The 25,204-nt window shown below is 47.2% G+C and overlaps 1 protein-coding gene across 2 annotated transcripts in view; it reads left to right on the top strand.

The window, feature by feature from the left end:
• Nucleotides 1–24,722, top strand: part of MAML3 (mastermind like transcriptional coactivator 3) — a 412,998-nt gene extending 388,276 nt beyond the window's left edge. The window contains exons 3-5 of one of the 2 annotated variants that reach the window (XM_047092025.1): nucleotides 11,933–12,184; nucleotides 16,274–16,355; nucleotides 21,124–24,722. In XM_047092025.1, the coding sequence (XP_046947981.1) occupies nucleotides 11,933–12,184; nucleotides 16,274–16,355; nucleotides 21,124–22,121 (1,332 nt within the window). In that variant the 3' untranslated portion in view covers nucleotides 22,122–24,722. Of the gene's footprint in view, nucleotides 1–11,932; nucleotides 12,185–16,270; nucleotides 16,356–21,123 lie in introns of both variants that reach the window. The other variant, XM_047092024.1, reaches the window with a different exon arrangement.
• Nucleotides 24,723–25,204: the final 482 nt, after the last annotated feature.

Genomic DNA, 25,204 nt, shown 5'->3' with positions numbered 1-25,204 from the left:
ACTCTCTGGAGCCCGTGTTTCTGCTAAGACTGTTTTTATCCCAATTTGTCCCCAACTCTTCTCAAGGCTAACAAAAGACCCTGGCCACTTCCCTTTCTTGGAGTCACCAAATATATGTACAAAAGGAAGAAATGCCAATAGGGTTATTTTAAAGAAGTAATGTTTTTATTTTTAAAAGAGTGTGGGATTATAATACCATCCACAAGATAAATGCGGGACTTATAATAAACATTAATTCATGATGGACTTAGAGCAGTGTGATCTGGTAACAGGGTACAACTGAAAACCATAAAATAGAAGGTATCTTTCAATTCTGTCAGGCTTTGTCCATGACCCTATGTAAAACCTTGTGTGCAGAACACATCTAACAACCTAAACTCAAGAATTATTGAGGATGTAAGGTGCCCGGTCCAATGGCCCCCATCCCTGCCTGCCGGTAGGCCTTCCCTGACCCTGTAGGAGGAGCCCCTTTTCTAGACTCGCTTCCTCTGAGAACCTGGTTCTCAGCCAAAATCTCTAAAGATGTAACGTACCACCCCCAGATTTCTAAATGTTACTCCTTTTTTCCCTACTTTCTCGTACCCTCCCCAAACTCCCGGCCTCCTCCAACCGCACAACCCCTGGCCTGGCTTCTGCTCTCAGGAGTATGGCCAGGCCAGCCCTCTTCTCAGAGCCCGGGTGCGCTCACACCTGGTTTGCCCACACACAGGTTCAGCAGCCCGAAAACCTGCAAAACAGGCTGACCAGACTCTCCCCGGAGAGAAAAGGGCCCGAGAGCAGGCAGCTTTGTAGAAGTGGCTCTTCCCAGGCAGTCGGAGCTGGTGTCCCTCAAGCCACCCTCCCAAGGCTGCCCAGAGAAGGGAGGAAGTGCCCGCCTCTGTTCACAGCACGCCCTCGAGCCCGGAGCTTTCCTTCCCTCTTCCTGTCTTGTAGTGGTTGCAGCAGAGAGCTCCATTTGGCAGCGTGGTAGTGCTCTTGTCTATAAATGGAAACATTGGCCTGTCTCCCAGTATAACACAAGATAGGCCTCTGCATCGGTTATGCAATCTTCGCTGTGATGACTTCATCAGAAAGTGGGGGAGGCAATAAAAGAGAAAGGTACGGTTTAGGGGAACAGTAGCTCCCGAGAAAAACTCTTCCCAGCAGCGCGGCTGAAGACAGCTGAGACTCCTTCCTCCCCCCTCTCTATTTTTAAATCAAGGGAAGAAAGGCCGCAAACATTGGGCAAAAAAACCCTAGTTCCTGGAGCAGCTGTCAAACCACTTGCAGCCCCTGTGTCCTTCAGGCCACTTGGATGCAGGCAGAATGCTGTGCCCATCTCTGTTGGGGGGTCGGGGGGGCGTGGGTTGCTCACTGCCCCTGGCGCTGGGGTCTGCTTACACCCTTGCGGAGAAGACAACCTGTGAAGGCAAACAGCGGTGGGTTTTCCCTCGTCTCTCAAGTTAAAGATTGGGCTGGTTCTGGCCCCGCTCCAGAGAACAACCACGGAGAGCAGGGTGCTACAGCATAGAGAGGCTTGTCCCGGTGACTCCCCGAGAATTCTCGGAAGATGGTCAGTCCCCATCAGCAGTGAAAAGCTGGCCCTGTTGCTGAGCGTCTAGCCAAACCCAGTTTGTTCATGTTCATGCCGTGTCCCGGTCTTAAAAGGGAATGGCCACTTAAAGATGTCTGTGGCACACACCACAGCATAAGATGGGCTCAGGTGGAAATAGTCCAGGTCCCAGACCCAGCTAGGCCCCTCTGGAACTCATCGCATCCCGTCCATGTCTGTTAAGACCAAGTCTGCTTAATGAGGATTTGGGGACAGGGGAGCTTGTGTTATAGTTTCATGAATCCTCTAAATGTTGACCATTTAGGCTGTTTTTTTTTAATTTTTGCTACTCTAAATCCTTCAAGCTATTCCAGATAAAATCCTTGTATAAAGCATGGGGCGCCTGGGTGGCTCAGTCGGTTAAGCGTCCGACTTCAGCTCAGGTCATGATCTCACAGTCCGTGAGTTCGAGCCCCGTGTCGGGCTCTGTGCTGACAGCTCAGAGCCTCGAGCCTGCTTTGGATTCTGTGTCTCCCTCTCTCCCTGCCCCTCCCCTGCTCACACTCTGTCTCTCTCTGTACCAAAAATAAATAAAAACATTAAAAAAAAAAAAGTAAAGCTACGACCACTTCCATGAGATGAGTCCTTAGAAATGGAATTTCAGGAGCGCCTGGGTGGCTCAGTCAGTTAAGCGTCCAACTTCAGCTCAGGTCATGATCTCGTGGTTTGTGAGTTTGAGCCCCGCGTCGGGCTCTGTGCTGACAGCTCAGTGCCTGGAGCCTATTTCGGATTCTGTGTCTCCCTGGTTCTCTGCTCTTCCTCCACTCATGCTCTATGTCTGTCTCTCAAAAATAAATGTTAAAAAAATTAAAAAAAGAAAAGAAATGGAATTTCAGGGTATGATGTATTCAAGTCTTTGATCATTCTGTCTACTCTGGAAGCCATTCTCCTCCTGTCTGCCTGCGCCATTCTGAGACATCACTTCTTCTGATAAGCCTTCAGTGTCCTCTCCGGGCACAGTCAGGTGCCTTCACCGCTAGGTCCCTGTGCTCTAGTGCCTCCTTGTACAAGGCCCAGGGACCTGCCTTGTGCTTCCTTCTCTGCAAAGATGCCATCAGCTGCCCAGAAACCAAGGAAGCCTCAGTCTTCATCAGAATTTTGGAATCCTGGAAAACAAGCAAATAGGTCCTTCTTCTTTTCCTTTTCTTTGTTCTTTTTTCTATTTGTTTTTTTTTTTATAATTTAAAGACTATTTTTAGAGCATGTTTTTAAAAATAACATTCAAGGGGCGCCTGGGTGGCGCAGTCGGTTAAGCGTCCGACTTCAGCCAGGTCACGATCTCGCGGTCCGTGAGTTCGAGCCCCGCGTCAGGCTCTGGGCTGATGGCTCGGAGCCTGGAGCCTGTTTCCAATTCTGTGTCTCCCTCTCTCTCTGCCCCTCCCCCGTTCATGCTCTGTCTCTCTCTGTCCCAAAAATAAATAAACGTTGAAAAAAAAAAATAACATTCAAAGTAACATTTTCATTTTAGAATATTTAAAAGGGTATAGGGGTGTCTGGGTGGCTCAGTGAGTTGAGTGTCCGACTTCAGCTCGGGTCATGATCTCATGGTTTGTGGGTTCGAGCCCCGCATCAGGCTCTATGCTGACAGCTCAGAGCCTGGAGCCTTCTTTGGATTCTGTGTCTCCTTCTCTCTCTGCCCCTCCTCCACTCACAGTCTGTCTCTGTCTCTGTCTCTGTCTCTCTCTCTCTCAAAAATAAACATTAAAAAAATTTTTTTAAAGATTTGAAAAGGTATAAAAATAAAAATAATTTATAATCCTTGTCTAACATGATTTTTCTGTTTTAGAAACTGTTTTTCCTCCCCTTAAGTGTATATTGTAAGCTTTTCTCTGTGTGATTAGATAGTCTAAGAAGGCATGATTGTTATTGGCTGCCTAGTATTCATGGTATGGATGTACCATAATTTATTTAATCAAGCTCCTATTGTTGCACCCTAATGAACTTTTAACCAATTTAGGCTTGCTTTGGTGGTAGAATTAATCACAACAAAGGGATCAAAAGGACTCTATAATTTACATCAAAGGCAGAGGAAAAGCATAACTCTCAAAGTTGTGTTTCCACTGAAGGGACCTATGGTGACTATGTTCAAAGCACTGATAAGGACAAATGGTATTTTTGTTGTTTTTACCCCCAAGTAAGTCCTTGAAAGCCTACCCTTCCTGTGGTTGATGCATCTAGCCTTGCATTGAACTGCCAACTTTAACCCTTTCTTTCCTCTTCAGTGGGTGCTCCATTCCTGAAGCTCAGAGAAGCCGTCCGTGTAGGGCCATCTTTGTTTTTGTTTTTTCTCCTCTCCAGTCATACGTGTTACTGGTTTAGGCTAGAATTCATCATAGCCACTTAGTTCAGTTCAGCAAACATTTACTCTGTTGCAGCTGTGGACCTAGCTGTGTGTTGGATGCTGGAAGACTCCTAGAGAACCTACAGGCCTGGTAGAAATACTGCCATAAGGGTGTCATTCTACCGGAAAACTGTCACTTGCAAGCACTTGGAAGGTTGGAGCTTTCTACTGCCCTGTGTTACTTAGAAACAGTGGTACAATCATGTATATAACATTATCATGACCATGGAAAGTGTATTGTTGTATACAGAGGAAAAAGCTGGCAAAAATATTTTTTAAAAAACACACATCAAAATATTAACGTCGTTGCCTCTGAGTATTCAAAATGAATAAAGCTTTTTTTGTTCTTTATACATTTATTCAGTGTTTCAAATATTCCCTGTGATTGGGAGGCGATGTGGGGACACAAATGTATTTTTTAAACAGTTAAATGTCTGGACGTGCCTGGGTGGCTCAGTCGGTTAAGCATTCGACTTTTGATTTCAGCTCGGGTCATGATCTCTCGGTTCGTGGGTTAGAGCCCCTCATCGGGCATTGTGCTGACAGCGCAGAGCCTACTTGGGATTCTCTCCCTCTCTCTCCACCCCTCCCCTGCTCACATGCTTGCTCTTTCTCTCTCAAAAATAAATAAACATTAAAAATATATATATTTAAATCTCTGGGTAGCATCTCCATTCTGTTGACAATCTGGAGGGAAAACCAAGTTTAAAGTCTTAGTCCTCCTCGTTGCCTTAAAAGCTAAACTAGAACCAAATACACAGCTTTTCCCCTCACCTTGACTTTGTAGAGCTGCATGATCAAGAGGTTACAACAGTAACAGTAATAATAATAGCAAGCTATTTGTAGATGGTTGGGTGTGCCAGCCACTGGGCCTATGATGGAAATATGTTTCTATCCAGGCCTGGTGGGTTCCTCCAATGTAAGCTGCTCCTTCTTCCCGGTGGAAAGAAGAACTTTGCTGAACCCATTTAGCAGGCTTACCACTGGGTCTCAAGTTTCTGCTGTTTCAGCGATAAGCTTCCTAAATTGGTAAAGTGCCTTAAAACTCAATCGTCATGGGGACACAACCACCACAGATCATAAAACAAATCTTTTTATCCAACCTTCTTCAATAATCTGCAGAAACAGAGGGTTTTATATGGGGTGGGGCCTGTTGGGGCTCTGCTGTGAATTTATTGTAAGCTCCAGACCCACAGTGAAAAACTGTTCTGGACGAGGACAAAGAATGTCTGTAAATGAAGCCACCATCCTGAAACCAAGTTTCTGCCCTGACACCTGATCAACTTCAAAGAAAATTCTAAGGTTTTATTTTGTTCCTTCCTTCTACTTATGGTTGAATGGTCTAATCTTATGCCCTTTCTTTAAATGTCAAAGTTGATACCATAGAAGCATCCTAATTTGGGGTATCAGGCAACATATAAAAAAAAATGATGCGTATTTTTGTGCTCTTTCAGCTTCATCCTTTGATCCCTGTAGAGTTTCTACCTTTTTATTCTATGCCCATTCCTCTCTCCCTTCCACCCCCTTCCCACTTCTCTTTAGTCCACAGCCCTCTTGGGTGGTCTGCTCAATTTAGACCAGATGCACGTTTCAGTCAGTGGGTGAGTGAGAATCCCAAAGACACCATCACCAGCTGTGGGTCATCAGACAAGTTCCTTAACCACTCAGAGACTCAGGTTTTCTTAATCAACAAAATGTGTTTAATTATGCAAGTAAAAGCATCCAGTAGGTGCCCCATAAGTGCAACTTGTCTTCTTCCATTGTTGCTTCTGGTTTTCTCCCAAGTTTGAAGAACCTTTTCCAACAGAGAGAACCCTCCTCAAATCATAGCTTTCCAAAGTTCTACCATACATCAGACCAAGAGATGGGAAGTCTAGCGATGTTTGTGCTTCCCGCCTGAGCAAGGGAGTTCAGTGGCCTCACCCCTTCCTTAATCTTGGCTGCTGTTCAGCCTGCACAGCGAAGTTGCAGGAGTCCCGACCTTCCTGGAAGAATCATGGCCATGGGCTCCTTTCAGAATTCTTGGGGTTGCATTGCCTGAGCAGCCCTCTGAAAATTTAAGAGTTTTGTTCCAAATGCTGAAGAACTTGCAATAAAAACCTAAGCAACTCAGCACTCTGACTTGCTTTTTAAAGTGCAGGGTTTGCCATCTAAATCAGGGACAGAGAGCTCAGATGCCCCAGGTTGCAGTCAGTGCCCACAAATCAGAACTAGTATTTGCCCCAGTGATTCTCAAACAGTAGGGCATCTTAGTTACCTGGAGGGCATGTGAAACTGCTCCCAGGGGCTCCAATTCAGTAGGCCTGGGGTGGAGCCTGATAATTTGCGTTTCTTACAAGCTCCCAGGAGATGCTCATGCTACTGATGCTGGAACCACACTTTCAGAACCTCTCACTTAATTTAGCCCATAATTGTTTCTGAACTGCCCAAACTGGAAGTGGGAGAGATTTGAGCATCTGCTTAACCATTTTCTTTCTATAACTCTTTCCTCTCCAAAGTTTCTATTGTCAAGGGAGGAGTCTTATCAGTATGATTTTCATTTGAGGAGGTGGGGACTGAAACTGAGAGGTCACATGGCTTCCCAGGGCCTCAGAATGCCGGTTCACCACCCTGAGCCTCCCGGAGTCACAGCCAGATGCCTCCATCCAGGCTGCAGTGGGCTTCGGATTCATCCTGTGCTGCTCTCTGACATAAAACTGCTGAACTCTTTCCCAGCAAGTGTGATGTTCTGCGTGAAACGTTAGCTTTCCTCCTTTGAAAACGCTTCCTTCTTCTGAAACTTAAAACTTGAATAGTGATCTTTGCAGGGAGAAAGCCTCTGGATACTGGTGATTGGTTAGACACACGAGCCTCTTGATGTATAGAATCTAGGCAATATTCCGTTTGGGCTGGAGATTTTTTTTTTCTAATATTTGATCCAGTTCAATGTGTGTGAAAAGCACACATATCTCTTCTGGGACATCCATTTTATCATTTTTACTTTTTCCTACGTGAGCAGCCCTCCTCTCTCGTCGCTTGCCTTCCTCATGCATTTACTTCCTGGCCCCAGGCACGCACTGTGTGCCAGGGCCTGGGAAATCCGCCCCCTGAGCGCGCCCGGCTCTCGGGCTCAAAGGCAGCGCGCGCGGGCTGAGGACCTCGGCGGCCGCGGGGCAACTCGCCCGCGCCCGGGACCGCCTCGGCGGTTTCTTTGTTAGAGACGCCGGCGCTGAGAGGCATCTTCGGGCCTGCCGCCCCACTCCTGACTTCTTAGAGCCCCCTAAGGACTTGTAAGCATATAGGCTCGAGTCAAGAGGCTAAATTACGCCCCAGGGGACTTTTTAAGTAAAATCCTAAATTTCATTTAGGCTGTTCGTGGGCCATGTGATTGCAGACTGAGCCGAGGCCGCCCTCAGCGCCGCCCTCCCGCGCCGGCTTTGTGCAGCGGGGCTGCGGGGAACTCTGCTCCTCTCGGACGGTCAGCCCCGGGGGCTGGTGCAAGCCACTCGCCCTCCCCTCTCCGGGTGCCACCGCCACCCCCACCCCCCATCTCCTCCAGCTCCCAGCCCTTCCGTTTCCTTCCCCGGCCTCCCCCCCACCCCGACCTGAAATCTCCCTCCCCTCGGGCTGGAAGGAAAGTCGGTAATAAGAAACCAGTTCGGTGTCAATCGGGGAGGGGGGCGGGGGGGAGATAACCCCAGAGATACACGGCAATGGAGAGAGAACTCATTTTGTGTAAAGAGGGCCTCGAGTCACCAGGGAATTCCTGGATTGTCTCAGGCTGTCGTGTGTGATGTCCATCACGCCGTGCGAACACCATCTGCTCGGTATTATGCTCTCAGTTGCCAGGCTACCTGCTGTACGCAGTAACACTTGACTGCCTGGCTCCACGTTCGCAGCGTCCGCCCAGACGCGCGGGGCGGGGGGCGGGGTGGGGGGGGAGGAACAGGAGTCATGATTAAGCCATCTGCGGGGGGGGGGGGGGGGCGCGGGCGGAGCTGGCGCTGCAATCCGGAGCGCCGGGCTGACACCACCATCTGCTGGGGCAGGGGGAGAACAGCAGCTGCTCCTTGTTCCTCCACCTCCGGGAAAAGGCTGAAGCCCCGGGCGTCCTCCAGCCAGTTCTCCCCCAGGTCCCAGCTCCCCGGGGCCTCACCTGCAGCCTTTTGTGAGCCCCCTCCCCGGAGCCGGCGCTCCTGGGTCGCCGCCAGAAATCCCAGCCCCTCTCACCCAAACACTACGCTTGTTCTTGAAAACACTTAAGAGAAATAAAGCTGGCTACGCACAGATTTATAAATAAACAGCTGGCTGCTCTTGGGAGATATTTTTACCACAGCTGTTTTTTGAAGTAGAAAACTGCCTCTTTGGAGGAGGTAGGGTGTTTTTTTACACCTCCTACCTCTCTCCAGCCCTTAGAAAATTGCTAAGATCTTTTCCCCGAGGAAGGAGCTATGTAAAATGGGTTCACTCGTTTTGATTTTTCCCCCCTCCCTTTATTTTACTGAAGAGTGGGAAGGTTTGGGGAGTAATGAAGATCTATGAAGCCAGTCGGATTTCTTAGGGGAAGCTAGTGAGTTAAGATTCTTGGTAGAAGGCAAGGGAGGTCGCTGGGCAGGGGGTGGGGTGGAGAACGAGCCAGTAATTAAAACTAAAAATACTGCATCATTTGGCTTCAAGGCATTACATTTCTCTGACGAAAGCTCAGCCTGGTTTTCTCTAATTGCACACACAGTGTGTGTCCTCCTTAGAAACAAGAGCGGTGGCTTGAAATCCTGAAATTCGACAAGCGATTGCTCATTAAGCTCTCTTAGACTGGAGGTTAAAAGCTGCCATGTAATATGAAACAGTTAATGGCCAGCCAGCTCCATTTGTAAGGCAAGTCACTTGGAGGGCTTTGCACTTTGGAAGACACGCTTGAGGTGGGGCCTGTGGTGTCACTCACCTGCTGCTGAATGCAGGAGAGCTTGTTGGGAAAGTACTCAAGGTGTATCAACCTAGATTCAGGGATGTTTCATATGGAAGGCAAGCCCTTAAAAATGCACATAGCCCTCCTGCCCCCTAGGTCTTCAGATCTTCAGCAAGAAACCCGAAGGCAAAACCTTTGGGAGGGGGTCATTTGGAGAGATACATAATCCTGGGAAGTAATAACCTAACTATCTCTTTGGGAAAGTCCCATCCCCCACCCCCTCCCCACACTGTGCTTCTGAAGTCTTTCTTTTTGCCCCAGGAAGACAAGGGCCAAAAGTGGTTGGATATAGCAACATCGTCACTTCATTTGCCTCTCCCTTTCTTTCCAGGGTGGAGAAAAGGCTGGGAAAGCAATGGTTACTACTTACCACTTCTGGGCATGCGCCCCAGCTAGGCAGGGCTGGTCACACAGGACCAGAATATCTCAAAGTGCCCAAAGATAAACAGGGCCAGCCTGGGCCAGCCCAGACCAGCCCTCATAAAACTAGATGAAGCAAACTTTATCTTCCCTTGGGTCTCATTTTCTTTCTCCTCTCCTCCTTATCAAAACTGGAAAATATTAGGGTGCCTGAGTGGCTCAGTCACTCAAACAACCGACTCTTGATTTTGGCTCAGGTCATGGTCTTGTCCTTTGTGAGATTGAGCCCCGAGTGGGGCCTGCACTGGCAGTGCAGAGCCTGCTTGGGATATTCTCTCTCCCTCTCTCTCTCTCTGCCCCTCCCCCACGCATGTTCGTGCTCTCTCTCTCTCCCCCACTCTCAGATAAACTTAAAAAATTTTAACAAAAAACTGGAAAGTGTCAAATATACTGAAATACACAGGAAAAAAAAAACGGTGTACCTGTATTTTTTTTTTGATTGGTTAACTGTTTATACTTCAGTGTGAATTTGTTTGTTAAAGTGTTAAGTCAATCAGCCATTTGTTCCTAAAGGTGGCAAGAAGCAGCTTTATGCCATTGGAAAGAAGGGCTTGGAAACAGGCAGCAATTATTGAGGGAAAAGGGGAGACTCTGAAACATTGTGATGCCTGTGGGGCTTCGGCCTAAAGTAAACTTTTTGGTAGCATAAAGGCTCCTGGCCTTTGGGAGTCTAAGTTCTTTTTAACATAGATATTTCACAGCTCTCTACCTGATAATCGTCTGTAGAGGAAATACGCAAAGACAAAAAGGGTTTTGCAATAACACTTCCGTTTGAAAAGTAGAACCCAGGACACTTGTGGAAGACAGGCTATATATTTAGTCTACAAGCAATTCTCAGGTGTATACTTAGCACCACGGCCCCACAGTCTTGTAAAGGCCCGTGCTAGCAGAAGGAGTACTAAATTTCAACTCAAGATCAGGGTTCCAGTTCTGCTGTTTCCAATTCTTCCATTTGCTAAGTGTGACCTGGGCTACTGCACTAACTATCCAGGACTTCTTGGCCTCTTGTTTCCAGGGCAAGAGAAGTAGGTTTTTGTCTGCTTTGCTTGTTTTGTTGTGTTTGTGTGGGTGGAGGGAGGAAAGAAGAGTAGCTGAAGACCCAGTTTAGGCTGGGAAGAAAAGCACCAACGGCTGAACATATCACACAGCAGAGGGAAGGTACACAAACCCAGGCTGTGGGGAATAAGATCCAGGACTGTGTCTCTAGGAGAGCCAGGGATCAAAGTCATGTTTTGAGAGGACAGTGCCAGCATGATTGACTGTATCCATACCAAAGAGGTAGCAGGGCAGAAGTAGGAAAAAAATATTAAAATCCAGTTTGCTTGGATACAAAAATACTTAAATAACTTTAGACTTATTCATATTCATTTTGTATTATTTTGGTGACATGATGGTACCTCACACTATGGATACGTCCTTACATGTGTGCCCATTTAATCTGTGTTCATCTCAGACATCCGATCCTCTGTGTTCAGATGAATTACTTGAAATGTGAATGAATTAAAAGGCGGAATATTCAGACAGCACTTGCTTGGTAGATGAATAAGAAAGGAGCTATCTAGAAGCTGAATTTTATGGTCACATACCATATTTTCCCCGGTGAACACTGGCTGTTACAGGCTTTCCCTGTGAGCACATTCTCCAAGTAGTCACTTGACTCTGTGAGTAGGTCTCTACTTTACTCCCTACTCCTTCAGAACTAGTCCTTAAAAGTTGCCATCATTTGACTGAGACAACTGTAGAATCAGAAGACCAAATTAACCCACACATTATAAATTGTCCCAGACACAGGAGGCTCAGCCCTATTTTTAAAGATGTCGGGGGCGCCCGGGTGGTTCAGTCGGTTAAACGACTGGCTTTTGACTTTGGCTCAGGTCATGATCTCACGGTTCGTGGGTTTGAGCCCCACATCGGTGCCTGTTTGGGATTCTCTCTCTCTCTCTCTCTCTCTCTCTCTCTCCCTCTCTCTCTGCCCCTTCCCTGCTCACGTGTTCTATATCTCACTCAAAATAAGTAAACTTTAAAAAAGTATATTAAAGATGTCAGGAGATTACATATCTTTGTTCAGTGCAACCCATTCCCAGCTCTCACCATCAATGACCCCCGCTAGCAGGAATTTTGTTTTTACATACAGCAAAGCTTTCAAATGTCACAATTAATTGGAATTCCATTAATTAGTAAATCTACTGATTGATAAATTCCAGAATTCTTCTGTAAATGCCTCTCCTACTAGCTAAGAAGAAGTCCATTTAGGCCAAGTAGACACTAAAGATTAAGAGGTAGGGGCACGCTGTCTCTTCCAGACTTAAGGTGATCCCAGCCTGAAGTCTTCTTCCCTTTCCTTTGGAGGAACGCAGAATGTTAGCTGAACATCCAGCCTTTGTCCCGTCATCAGTCTCATCCAAAACAGACTGGCCTTGCTGTCAGATTTCCCAGAGCCGTGCTCCATTACCGTTCCCTTGTATCTCTCCAGTTCCACGGTGGTAAGGCCAGATTTGAGGACCACTGGGTGGGTTTTATGGGAATAGAATGCGTGCCACTCAGGACCCCGCAGGCCCGCAAGCTGGGGCCCCTGCCCCCATGCTTCCTCTCAAATATGAAATCTCTGCATTCTCTTCTCTTCTTCTCCTCCCAGGAACAGCACCCAGTTGGACTTCCCCGGACCACAGGCCCCATGCAGTCCTCCGTGCCCCCAGGCTCGGGCGGCATGGTCTCCGGAGCCAGTCCCGCGGGCCCTGGCTTCCTAGGCGGCCAGCCCCAGGCAGCCCTCATGAAACAGATGCTCATTGATCAGCGGGCCCAGTTGATGGAGCAGCAGAAGCAACAGTTCCTGCGGGAGCAAAGGCAGCAGCAGCAGCAGCAGCAGCAGCAGATTCTAGCCGAGCAGGTAACATGATTCATTCATTCAGCAGGCATTTATTCGGTGCCCTGTGTCTGCGAGAGAGTTCCAGTTCGTGTCCTTTGTCAAGAGATTCACAGTCTAGCATTCCCCAGATCGCCGAAGAATCTGCAGAATTTCGACCTTTCCATTAGTTCGGCTTTTTCTTAGAATGAATTAGTTTGTTCTTAAAAGACAGGCTTCTGCCACCAGTTTGAAGGCCTGTTTGCCAGAGACATTTCTTCGATTCAAGCCTGCCTTCTTTTCTTCTGGTTTCTGGCACAAGGGTCTGCGCAATCAGTATGGGGGTAGGGAGGCTGCCTCACATTCTTCATAGAGGCTAATATTTCCAGCATGAAGAAAAAAAGAAAATAACTCAGAGAACTTTGTTTCTTGAAGGAAAATGTCAGGAGGAGGGATTGAGGAGAATTCTGCAGAATTGGTCATGAACAATGGGACAGGAACAATAGCAGAATAATAGGGCCTACAGAACTACCTGGAAACCTGAACCCGGGGTCACAGAAAGGGTGCAAACTTAAGAAAATTCCCAACAGCTTTAAAACAGCTCAAGAAATCTTTGAGTTAAAGGAAGGCCTAACACGAATAAATCTTACCGTAGGCATCTTTGTCCACCCTCGCCATAGAATTCCTCCAGCTCCGAAAGAAAGCCTTCCCTGAGAGCTGCTTCTGTAGGTTTCAATGTGTTTTGTTTTTCAAGATGCCCATGCCTGATCCAGGATTATTATCCCAGAAAAGGCGTGAGGCCTTCCACAAGAGATCCCTACGTGGCTCCTGTGGGATTCTGCACAGGGCATCTCTCTCTCTCTCTTATAGGAGGTAGGCGTGAGGTTGTCTTCCAAGGCTTAAAGCCCAACAAAGCTCTGCCCTACAGTTCCCCTCCTAGAAGGTTCCTAATATAATCAGAATTCTGGAAACTTACCAAGCCTCCTCCACCCCATATTTACAAGATACCACGTGGGACACAGGCATGTTGAGGTCCCTACTAAGAGCAGCAGTTCAGAGTAACACCAGCCATCTCCCAAATAGAAAAATTGTACTGTTGAACACAGTTCGCTTATGTTCCCTTCTCTGCTTTTGTTCCTGAGCAGCTGTGTAATTATCTCCCTTTTTACCAAGGTCAGTCAGCCGCCTGGCACCTCTTGTACAAACAAACCTCTCTCCCTCTCACCCTGCATAAGGTGTGTGACAAGGAACCGTGCTAATATCTCTCAGGCAGTGATAAATGAAGCCGCTGAGGGGAAGCTGGGCTTTGTAAATCCTCTCCTTGGCCAATCCCGGGAAACTTCAGGTGCGCCTGATACTGTGAGCGATGGCCTCTGATGTGTGTGCTGTGACCAAGGCGCAAATAGGAGCCTGGGTAACCAGGCAAACGCAGTTGTGCTAGCCAGGGCTGTCCCCACTCAGCGAGGGCAGCCAAACCCCAGGGGACAAGGAGGGAAGCACAAGAGTGGAGGGAGAGCTGCCCCAGGAGGGTGCCCAGACAAGGAGCCGACACACAGAGAGATCCAGGGCCCCTTGGAAAAGATGGGGAAATGGTATCATTCCTTAGCAGGTTGTGGGCACCAAGAAATGAAGAGGGACCAAGGAAAGAATTTTACTCAGCCTCCAGATGTGTCCCACCTTTTGCTTGTGGTCTGATTCTGGAAAAACCTCTTCCCCCACTCTCTTCATCCGCCAGGTTAGGTTTAATAATTTCCCAGCCTTCCTCTGATAACCGTTTTAAGGACGACATAGAGTAATGTGTGGAAAATTCTTCGGCAACTGTACACGCATATGTGGTGACCTGTCACGTGACCCTGGTGTCACGGACTGTGATGTCAGAGCTGGGGCCACGACTGCCAGCCATCAGTGGGACTAGCCCAGAAGCGAAACTGAGGGCCTGCCCGGAAACAACTCAGTGCAGCAGCCTGCCCGTGCCCAGAGACGGAGCTTGTCCGTGCAGACTGTTGGGGGGTCTACAAAGGCTGTTGGGGGGTGGGTTGTCAGCCTTTGTGTTTTGAGAACAAATGTTGCCGTATCAATGCTGAGCTGATGTTCTTGGTCTCTGCAACAGTGGTGAAAGTGCCTAGTAATAGCAGTTTTGAAAGCAGCGTGTTGGAGGTCCTGGGATTTCCTGAAAGGACTTGGGAGGGAGAACAGAAGGATTTGGGATCTTGCCTGTCTTTGGGAACTTTACAATGACTCCGGTGGCTTTAGAAATCAGGACAGAGCCGGCTGAAGGCAGGTGTGAGTTGACACGTAATGCCTTACTTGGAGCACGGCACTTCACATCTATTCACAAAGGTTCAACCGAACCCAGAATTTTAGACTGGAAAGAAATATTGGTGATCACGGAGGCTTTTTTATTTTACCTATGAAGAAACTGGAGGCCAGGGAGCTCATGTGAAGTATCAGAGATCGCAGAGCCAGAGAGGCACAGCCCCGGGACTGGAACAGGAGGCCCCCACCCCCAGCCGACCACAGGGCACCCCAGGGCTTCTGCCCAGTCAGTGTGGACACTTAAGTTCTTACATAATATGAGAAGTTTGGCTGAGGAGAAGCTTACTCAATAATGCCCTTATATTGCTGCCTAAAAGATTAGCATGGTTTCTTGTCTATACTTTATCTATACAATTAATTAATTTCAACACTTTGTGCAAAACACTATGGTAAGCACCCCAGGATGAGGTGAACGGGGCAGAGGCTTTTCTTTTCTTTGGTTGCCAGAGTGCTGGCTGGCCTTGTGGAGAAAAAGAAAAGAAAAGAAAAAACAGAAAGAAAGAGAAAGAAAATTGTAGAGCTGCCCAGAAACAAAAACAAAGAAGAAAAAATAGAAATAAACACATGTGTTAAGAAGTGACCAATGTGTGTTATTTTTATAATGAACACTTTAAAGAGCAGGGCCCTTGGTCTACGTTCTTTATAAGCCCTTGCGGATGAAAGGTGCTCAATGAATATTCAGCAGCTGCAGAAGGAGGTTAAATGACATGCCGAAGGTCACGCAGCTACTTGACGGCAGACTGGGAACTAAAACCCCTTTCTCTGCTCTTTCCACCTCACCCTTATTTTCTTTCCCTTTTCACATACAGCATGGTAATGATCATAATAGCCTTTCCAGTAGATTGGTAACAGGTCCGGCAGCGCAAAATGCCCGCGAGTGGAAGAAGAAAGACAAAAATCACAAGCCTCTGGCTCCTGGTACATGTGGAGTCCCACGCGGTTTCCTTAAGGCACTAAACGCTGTATATTTTACTTGCGGAGATGTATTTTACAGGCAGTGTGGCCTGGTGGGAATAAGATTAGCCTTTTTTATAGCCCCTGAGAATCCCATCTTCCTATACCGGAAGCAGCTATTTAGGTCATTAAAAATCAGTTGCTCGTCCCTGGAGCTGGGTCCCACAGTGCTAAGGAAGACATGCAAGCTGATGTTGGAAAGTCAAAGCCAAGACTGGCTCCCTCGATACGCACTCCTTGTGAGCCAGCAAGTCTACACATCAGATATGCCAGATAGTCACCGAAAGGTACGTGCAAGGATGTGCATAGCAGCAGTATTTGTGACAGCCCAAGACAGGAACCACTCTAAATGCCCATCGTGAGTAGAATAGGTAGATAAGTAAGCCATGGTGTATTCATTCATAGGAAGGAATACTACTCAACAGTGACAGTGAACAGGCCACAACTACACGCATCAACACGGATGAACCTCATAAATATAATGATGAATGCAAGAAGCCAGACACCAATATGTTGTATGAATCCATTTACACGAAGCACAAAAGCAGATGTCACTAGTCTGCACTGTTAGGTGGCTCCCTGGTCAGATGAAGTGGGTCCCTGCGGTGGGTCGTGACTGGAAAGGGGCATGAGGGGAATGCTAGCGGTGCTCAGTTTCTTGATCTAGATGCTGCTTATGTTGCTACAGGATGTGTTCATTTTGTGAAAATCCATCAGAGCCGTGCTTTGCACACTTGCCTGGATGCACCTGATTCCTCAACACAAAGTTTAGTTTTTGAAAAAACTGCCTTCCTCAAAACCGCCACAATATTTAATCGTCTCTTCCCATGTCACCTCCCTGTCCTTGTCCTGTCGTTCTAGCAGCTGCAGCAATCACATTTACCCCGCCAGCACCTCCAACAGCAACGGAATCCATACCCAGTGCAGCAGGTCAATCAGTTTCAAGGTGAGGCCAGTGCACACCTCTTCCGTTTTATACCTTCCAGCCGTGAAGTGTGAGCGAGCGTGTAGACAGTGACATTGCCTTCTGTGCTGTGTTTGGGTTCAGGTAATATTAAAAATATGTTAAAACTGAGGGTGCCAGTCAGTCAGAATGCATTTTTGGAGCCCTCTGCTGTGGCAGCCATTAACCTTTTGGTGGCTGCGTCACAGAGAGGCCCTGGTTGGCCCCGGCAGGGGTCAGAGTGGCTGTGGGGGGCAGGGCTGGGGTAACTGTTCTTTACCAACGATACACAAGTATTTCAATAGTTTAACAGCCAACGGGGACCTACTGGTGCCTGGCTAGTCCACCATCAGCCTTGTCTTTGTCTGGATCGTCATCTCAGGGAGCATGGGAGGAACAGTCCTGTGCCACAACCTTCTCGCTAATCCCAGCATGTCCGCTGGCCACGGCCCCCACTTCAGACATCCACTTGGGAAGAATCTGGCTTGCAGCACCACCGATCTCTGCTGAATCTAGAAGACCAAAGCGCCTTGAGTTTGACTGGACTGTCTTGATCCTGCTGCCCTTTGCAGAAACCCTGATGACTCATGACCCAGTAGCAAGGGGCATATTGTGTGCTCAGTGTTATCATTCCTTTATGAAGTATAAAGTCCACTCAAATATCGATCCCTTCCATCTCCAATAGAGAGCACCCCTGAGGGTCTTGTATGGGGTAGAGGCTCAGCCTGACAACCATCCCAGACTCATCACAGGAATTTTCAGGGAGCTAGAGGGGTCGCCTAGTAGCAGAAACCCTAATTCCCATCCTCTGCCCTTTCCATGGGACCTAGATCCTGGGTCCTAATTTCTCAAGTGTTACCGGTCGTCGGTCGTTTCAAGAATCTGCCAGAAGCTATGGGGCCCCTTGCACATAAATATGCATATATATAAACGAATACAGACTTTGTGTGGCATGTTGCAAGTGCTACCCTTCTCGTAGACTGTGAAAAATTCACAGGGGGTGAAAAATTCATGATCTCGGGTAGCATTGTTCAATCTTTGGGTTGCAACACACAAGTAGGTTGTAAAGATAATGGGTCCCAACCAACATTTTCTTAAAAGGAATATAATAGAAAAATGATGAGAGTGTATCATAATAAGGGAAACTTTTGTTTCTGTTGTAGACCAGTATGTGAATATACTGGATCACATGCTGTGAGTAGTGGTTTAAAGAGTCTGAAAGCCACTGGTGTTCACGGCCAGATCTCAGTGAAGATTGCCTGTGGAAAGGCAGTGGCCTGAGTAGCTACCACTCCCTTCCACCCCTGGAACACATGTATCAGACCCCTTTGGACTTGACCCAGGGGAGGACAAAAGGAATGAAGCTGTGCACAGGTGTTATGTGTGTTAAATCAGTGCCGATATTCTTTGAAGAATTCTGTTTCTCACTTGGTCATGGGTAGAGGGGGTGTGGAAATGGTCACCGTTACACGCATAATTTTTGCTGCAGACACAGAGCCCTCCTAGGTTTCTACAAGTAGTTCTCAAACGTTAGCTGCATCAGAATCACCAGCGGAGCCTGTAAAAGCACACATGGCCTGGCCCCACCCCCAGAGTCTCTGATTCCAGAGGTCTGAAGTCAGGCCAGAGAATTTGCACTTCTAACAAGCTTCCAGGAGTCCTTGCTGCTGCTACTGGCCCAAGGGCCACACTTTACGAACTGGTGATTTATATCAAGAACTAATTAAAAATACAAAATCTTATAAACCCAGCATAGTGGCCCTTGCATTTTCTAGGTTCGTAATTCATTTATTTTGGAATAAAGGGACCCACCAACATTTAATGCTTCCTCTGTATTATGAGTTATTCTGTATGCCTTGGGTCCAGGTTAAAAGTTCTACTCTTTGAACTTTTCTAAAACTCCACCCCACAGGTAATCAACCTGGAAATTTAGCTGTACTTAAGTTGAACACCCAGGGCCATGGTGCGGTCCCTGAGCTAAATGAGGCACTTTTTTTCTTTTTTCACTCTCTTCTCTATTTTATTTTACTAACACCCTAGATATCATAATAGTGTGTATCTAGGAAAATAGCAAATTGGTATAGATAAGAAATACTGTCCTTGGAGAGTTTCGTTAGGAATCACTTACTTGGGAACGTACGCATACTCCCCCGCTACACATTTCAAAGGTTTAATGACTATCTTTCTTTTACTGAGTATGGTGCCTCTGGGCAATGTTGCATGCCTATGGAGAAATGCTTATTTTTCACAAATATAGGCTTCCTGTGAGTAAAAAGAGAAAACAGACCCTTTTAAGAAAAAATTGCATGTGATCCCTATTTGAATATGGAAGATTTTCACATGGTGATATTAACCAGTGGATAAGAAAATTAACTTGAGTACAGTGTCCCACAATAATATCAGTTTTAGGCAAAAATAAAAGAAGAAGAAGAAAATTAGTCTGTTATTTAACCGATATAGTAATCCGATAAAGACAAGGTAATTATTTGGACACATTTGCATTTTTTTCTATATATATTTAAAATTATTGAAGGTCAGGCACCTGGGTGGCTCAGTCAGTTAAGCTTCCGACTCTTGATCTCGGCTCAAGTCACGATCTCACGGTTTGTGAGTTCGAGCCCTGCATCAAGCTCCTCACTGGCGGTGCAGAGCCTGCTTGGGATTCTGTCCTTCTCTCTCTCTGCCCCTCCCCTGTGTTCTCTCTCTCTCTCTCTCAAAATAAATAAATAAGCTTTCTAAATAAATCAATAAATAAAATTACTGAAGGCATAAAACTAGATTAAGAAAAATCTTTGTTTCTTTGTACCGAGGATGAAAATACGGAGCTGATTGCTGGTTTTAAAATGCCTTTTTTTTTTCATTAGAGTTACACCTAGATAGCACAGTCACTTTGTACTAAAGATAAAGGTTGGCTCGGATTAATGCTTTAATACCTCTTAAAAGGCATTGCAGCATTTCTGTCCTCTAAAGAAAGGAACCTATTTGTCATTCACAAAAGTAGCCCAGACCATATCCAGTCCCTCAACATATCCATTATAAACATACAACAAAAATGTCCAAAAAAAAAAGGAAGTCTTTTTGTCTCTTTCCAGCAGCTCATCAGTCTGTTTATGCAATTTGGGTCTAGCCAATCAGTCTCCGAGTCAGCAATATTTTCTCCTTAAATTTTTTTTTTTTTTTTACAAACAACTCAATAACCCATTTCACCACAGTTGATCAGATTGGCCATGCAGTCGATACAAATTTAGTCGTTAAGGTCACAAAACTTCGTAACAAGATTACAGACAATATATACCACCATCCAGTGTTTAACAGGAACTTTTGATTTTTTTTTTTTAAATCACTTCGATATATGAAGCTTAAAACAGAAAACCGAAACATTTCTAAGGATCTCTCCAGCCCTTTCGGGTTTCCCCACAGTAACCATTTCATTTCTCAATGCAGCATATTGATCTCAGGCCACAAAACCTTAAGTCATAATCAAAATTCCCATAATTTTCTTTCTTTAAGAAAGAAAGAAAATATGGAGACATAGTTGCTGCCCAGAAATCAATAACCCCATCAGGAAGACAGAAACACACTTATCTGCCAAGGTGCCAAGCTTAACAAGGTTAGACTGTTCTCGTCTGGCTTTTCATCCCATCTCATCCCAGTTGCAGGTAGTATCACATTTGCTTATAATATTGATTGGCCCCCAGGCTGCATCTTTTTTAAATGTCCAGGAAAAAAAAAAAAACTATTTTTTTTGGTCTTAGAGACTCAGTCATTAGCTGGGACATAGGAAAAACTCATTTTTGTGCACCTCCTAGCCCTTTACAGCATTGACTGGGGTTCTCAGGGTGACATTTCTATTCTCTTGGCTGATTTGGAAATTTCTTAGGAACATGTAAAGAAGGACTCACTCAAATGCCTAATTAGAGTTGAGGGACTTGGCATTCAGACTCTGGCCAACTTTTAAACAGCATCATTAAAAACCGTGTTAGCAATCTGCTGAGAGAAGTAGTCACTGCCGATTTGAAGGAGTGAGTGGACTTTGCTGGAGAAATGCATAAAGTTCATTGCCAAAGAGCAAGTAGCAGGATGATTTCTTTTTCTAGCTCAGGAAGCTGGCCATTGTGCACTGACATGTTATGATTCAGACAATCTGGAGCGTGTGGAAATCTAGAGAGTGGATCCAAAAAGTGTCCCATCTGTCGAAATAGCTTCTTAGCAGGAGCAGTGGCCTTTAACCTCTCAAATCCTACTCAAGTCTTAAGGGAAATTAGTCTAATGGTCTTTATTGATAGTATTCTCTACTGAACCGTGTTCCACTTCGCAAAGAGAAAACACAAACTGATCGGCCATTTCTTCTTAATTTAGCCCAGGAGGTGAATTCCCTCTCACCTCCAAGAAAAATGGTATCTGATTGGTTGAGGGTGGCATCCTATCCAGAACAGTGAGAAACATCTTGCTTCTGCAAGTGAAAATAATAATCACAGAGTTATCAAGACAACTACAAAAGCACGTGTCCAGTATCCAGTAGGATCCCTATTTTCATGTGTCTATAAAACAGTGGTGGTTATCTCTGATGGTGGGAATTTAAGTACTTTTGTACTTTTCAGTGTCCTACAAATTTTTTGTAATCAGCATATGTTACAGTCAAAAAAATCACCACTTTTGTGGATCTTTTCATATAAAAGAATTTGGTCATTCCTAAAGAAAACTCCAGCGACATGTTACAGTAACGTGCATATTGAGATGAGTGAATGGGTCCATTTTTTTCCCCCTGCAGGTTCTCCCCAGGATATAGCAGCCGTGAGAAGCCAAGCAGCCCTCCAGAGCATTCGAACATCACGGTTGATGGCACAGAATGCGGGCATGATGGGAATGGGACCCTCCCAGAACCCAGGGACAATGGCCACGGCAGCAGCCCAGTCGGAGATGGGACTGGCCCCTTATAGTAACACACCTACCAGCCAACCCGGAATGTACAGTATGAGCCCAGGAATGACCCAAATGTTGCAGCACCCAAACCAAAGTGGCATGAGCATCGCACACAACCAAGCCCAGGGGCCAAGGCAGCCCGCCTCCGGGCAAGGGGTTGGCATGGTGAGTGGCTTTGGACAGAGCATGCTGGTGAACTCGGCCATCAGCCAACAGCACCAGCAGATGAAAGGGCCCGTGAGCCAGGCTCTGCCGAGGCCCCAGGGCCCACCGAGGCTGCAGGGCATCATGGGCACGGTCCAGCAGGGAACGCAGAGCTGGCAACAGAGGAGCTTACAGGGGATGCCTGGGAGGACTAGTGGAGAACTGGGATCATTCAACAACGGTGCGAGCTACCCACTTCAGGCTGGTCAGCCGAGGCTGACCAAGCAACACTTCCCACAGGGACTGGGCCAGGTTGTGGATGCTAACACCGGCGCGGTGAGAACCCTCAACCCAGCTGCCATGGGTCGGCAGATGATGCCACCGCTCCCGGGGCAGCAAGGCGGCAGCCAGGCCAGGCCGATGGTCATGTCCGGCCTAAGCCAGGGTGTCCCCGGCATGCCAGCGTTCAGCCAGCCCCCGGCACAGCAGCAGATGCCCAGTGGCAGCTTCGCCCCAAGCGGCCAGAGCCAGGCCTATGAGCGGAACCCCCCTCAGGACATGGCATACAATTACAGCGGCGAAGCCGCCGGGGCTTCCTTCCCCGGCCTCTCAGACAGTGCAGACCTCGTGGACTCCATCATCAAAGGGGGGCCAGGGGATGAGTGGATGCAGGAGCTCGATGAGTTGTTTGGGAACCCCTAGTCAAGAGGAGGCCCCAAGAGCCACAACTCTAGTGCTGAAAGCTTAAAACGTGAGAAAGAAACAGGATGTTGAGCCATCCCTGTTTTTCGTTTTTTTGACCCACGGAAACTGAGCAGAACTGCAGCTGGCCCACAGTGAAAGATCCAGGTGCCAATCGCAGCCCCCACTGGGCCTCGTTTCACCTGATTTTCACACAGCACTCAAGACAACATGCCACGCAGGTCCCTGCTGCGAGAGAGGGAGACACACTGGAGGCAGGTGGGGAAGACAGATCTGGAGCCCCTCGGCCCCGCACTCCCTGTGCCCTCCCGGCCCAGGGAGAGCTGCTCCAGCCCGTCACTCTGCTGCCCGGTGTGGGGTGTCCGTCAGCCCCTCCTGGCCCAGCTCCGGAGACCGCAGAGCCCGGGGCCGGGAAGAATCCCATGGAGGCTGCTGGGTGGTGGCACAGGCCAAGAGCGCAGGTCAGAAGGGCGCTGAACTCTGGCTGGAAAGAGCTGTCAGGCGTCAAGACGTGCTACTGTGTTTGGAGGGTGGACACGAAGAACAGTGAGATGTCACAGGGAGACTACAAAGGATCTTACAAGCCTGTCTGCTGCCCGTGATGACCCTCAGGAATTTTAGAGGCGTTGCTGCTAGCTGCCTCTCAAGGAAAGCCACGTGAGCCTAGAGAAGGGTCTGTCCGGCAGTCCTGGGGGAGGCAGCCCTCTGCTGGTGACCGTGGTGACAGTTCCCCGGGGCAGTTGGGCTGGAGCCTCCTGGGGCCTCGGTGCGATACTGATAACGTCCAGGCAGCTCACATCTATTTCCGGTGGCCACGGGGTGGAGAGACCCCGACTGGATGCTGTGTCGTCTTTCCCCACACCCCTCCCCACCCTGTTCCTTCTTGCCTCCACCCCATCCTGCCCCTGCTTTTCCTTACAGACTATTCCAGAAGAAATGAAGCTTTTGTCTTTAGGGGGCCTGGGCAGAATCAGAATAAACGCAAGAACGTAGACCGTGCCTGAAATGCAAAGGCAACACTGGAGTTTTTTTGCTCTAACATGTAGTCGAGTGAATATTCTCCGCCCGGAACTGAGCAGGCCCCTCTGATGTTCGACGGTGGGTTTATAGGAGCCACACCTGACACTTCTGGGACACCCTGGGAGGAATGGCCCCGATGGTCGCTGACTCTGGCTCCCTTTGGAGAAACCCCGGAGGTGTTGCTCTGAAATTGGCCTTGCCCTTAATCCCCACTCACTGGAAAGACAAATCTAAAACACTGAGAGACAAGGAACTGAAAAATCAATTGCCCCACCTTACACATTTTGATGATGAAAAGAAGGAAGATACAATTCCTCCCATATGGGCAAAGTAATCCGCTCAGAAAGTCCTGTACAGTCGTTCTCTTTGTAAATCACTCCAGTCTGCCCTAAGCGAAGTCTGTCGGAAGGGATGACAACCTCTACCACTTCCTGTAAGGCTTGTCTTTTTAGTCCTTGCTGCTGTTCCCACTGTCCCGTTTTTGGAGGCCATGTGGCATAATTATTATCCGGAGTAAGAATGGCGTGTGCTTTTCTCCCACCACCCACCTGCTCCGTGTCCGAAAGCCTGGCTCCCTCTGTACGCTCACATGCACCCCGCTGCGCCACACGTGGGCCAAGGCTGTGGGAGGCTGGACTGGCTGTACTCAGAGGGGGTCCCGAGAAGGGGACTCGAATGGGAAGCTGGGGCCAGAGGATGGAGACAGGCAGGCAAGCAAACACTGCCCTTGGCTTGCTCGCCACGTCCCCAGGTAGTGGATCTCCTGAGCAAGGGGCAGGATGGAGAGCAGGGGAGGCCGGGTGGGCGAGAGCCCAGGCAGAGGCTGCACCCTGGGAAGAGGTGGTGGCAGGTGACCTTAAGCCCCTTGCCTGGGGAGGGGCCACCACCAGGGAAACTCTTGAGTGGAAACAGATAAAAACCAAAAAAAAAAAAACAAAAAACAAAAAAATACACAAAGTAAACAAACAAGAAGACAGAAAGCATAATTACCTTTTTCTGAAAGGTACAGGAAACAAATATATAAGCAACGATGAGAAACTGGGGGTGGCTGATGGAGAGAAGGGGGCTCCATTACCTTGTAAAAGCTTCCTCCAAATGCTTAGTACTGGGACCAACTAAATAGAGAGGTAGATTTTAATAAGGTCGTTTTGTTTTTGTTTTTGTTTTTGTTTTTACTACGGTGCTGATGTATATGTAATGTCTAAAAAAGTTATTTGTAAATAAGTTTTTACAATACTGCAGATATCACTGGGTCTACTATCTGTAAAAAAATATACATATAAATATATATATACTGTTTGTTTAAAATAGAGTATTTTTATTTCATTCTTTAACTCATCATCACAGCAGTGGTATCGCACTTCAGATGACATCTAATGACTAATTTGTACTGTATGACCTATGGCAACTTGCTCCATTTTATTCAGATTTTTCTAGTTTTCTGTTTTTACTTTGTACATTGAGCATTGCTTATTTCCTTTTAAGAATTATGTACAGAACTCGGAAATGTAGAAATGAAGTGATGTTGACATACCACTTTTAAAGAAAAGAAAACAAATAAAAGATCATTATCTGAATCAACCCCAAGTATAGTTTATTTTAGGGTTGTCACTGGGTCTCCAGCTTTAATTAAACAGATATGCCTGAGTTTTAATTGGTTAACTGCAGTTCTTGTCTCAAAATTCTTGATATCATTAACTATTTAACAGTGGAGATCAACCATTCCCAGTCTTTCTAACTCAACCACACAACTAAAACTTTCTAAATTTTCACCCGAAGGGATGTAGCAAAGGGAAGAGAAAAAGCCAGCTTTGAAAGGAACGTAATGAAGTCCATTTGTGGAACCATGTGCCATAACTGTTCCATTTCAACTGGTTCATTCAGAGGACTTGGAAAACTGATAGTAAAATTTTCATTAAAAAAAAAAAGGGGGCGCCTGGGTGGCGCAGTCGGTTAAGCGTCCGACTTCAACCAGGTCACGATCTCGCGGTCCGTGAGTTCGAGCCCCGCGTCGGGCTCTGGGCTGATGGCTCAGAGCCTGGAGCCTGTTTCCGATTCTGTGT

The sequence above is a fragment of the Lynx rufus genome, unplaced genomic scaffold (assembly GCF_022079265.1).
Source record: "Lynx rufus isolate CCGP_SWC_20201006 ecotype Redwood Valley unplaced genomic scaffold, mLynRuf1.p SCAF_3, whole genome shotgun sequence".
Taxonomy (NCBI): Eukaryota; Metazoa; Chordata; class Mammalia; order Carnivora; family Felidae; genus Lynx; species Lynx rufus.
This window is presented reverse-complemented; position numbering and strand designations above follow the sequence as displayed.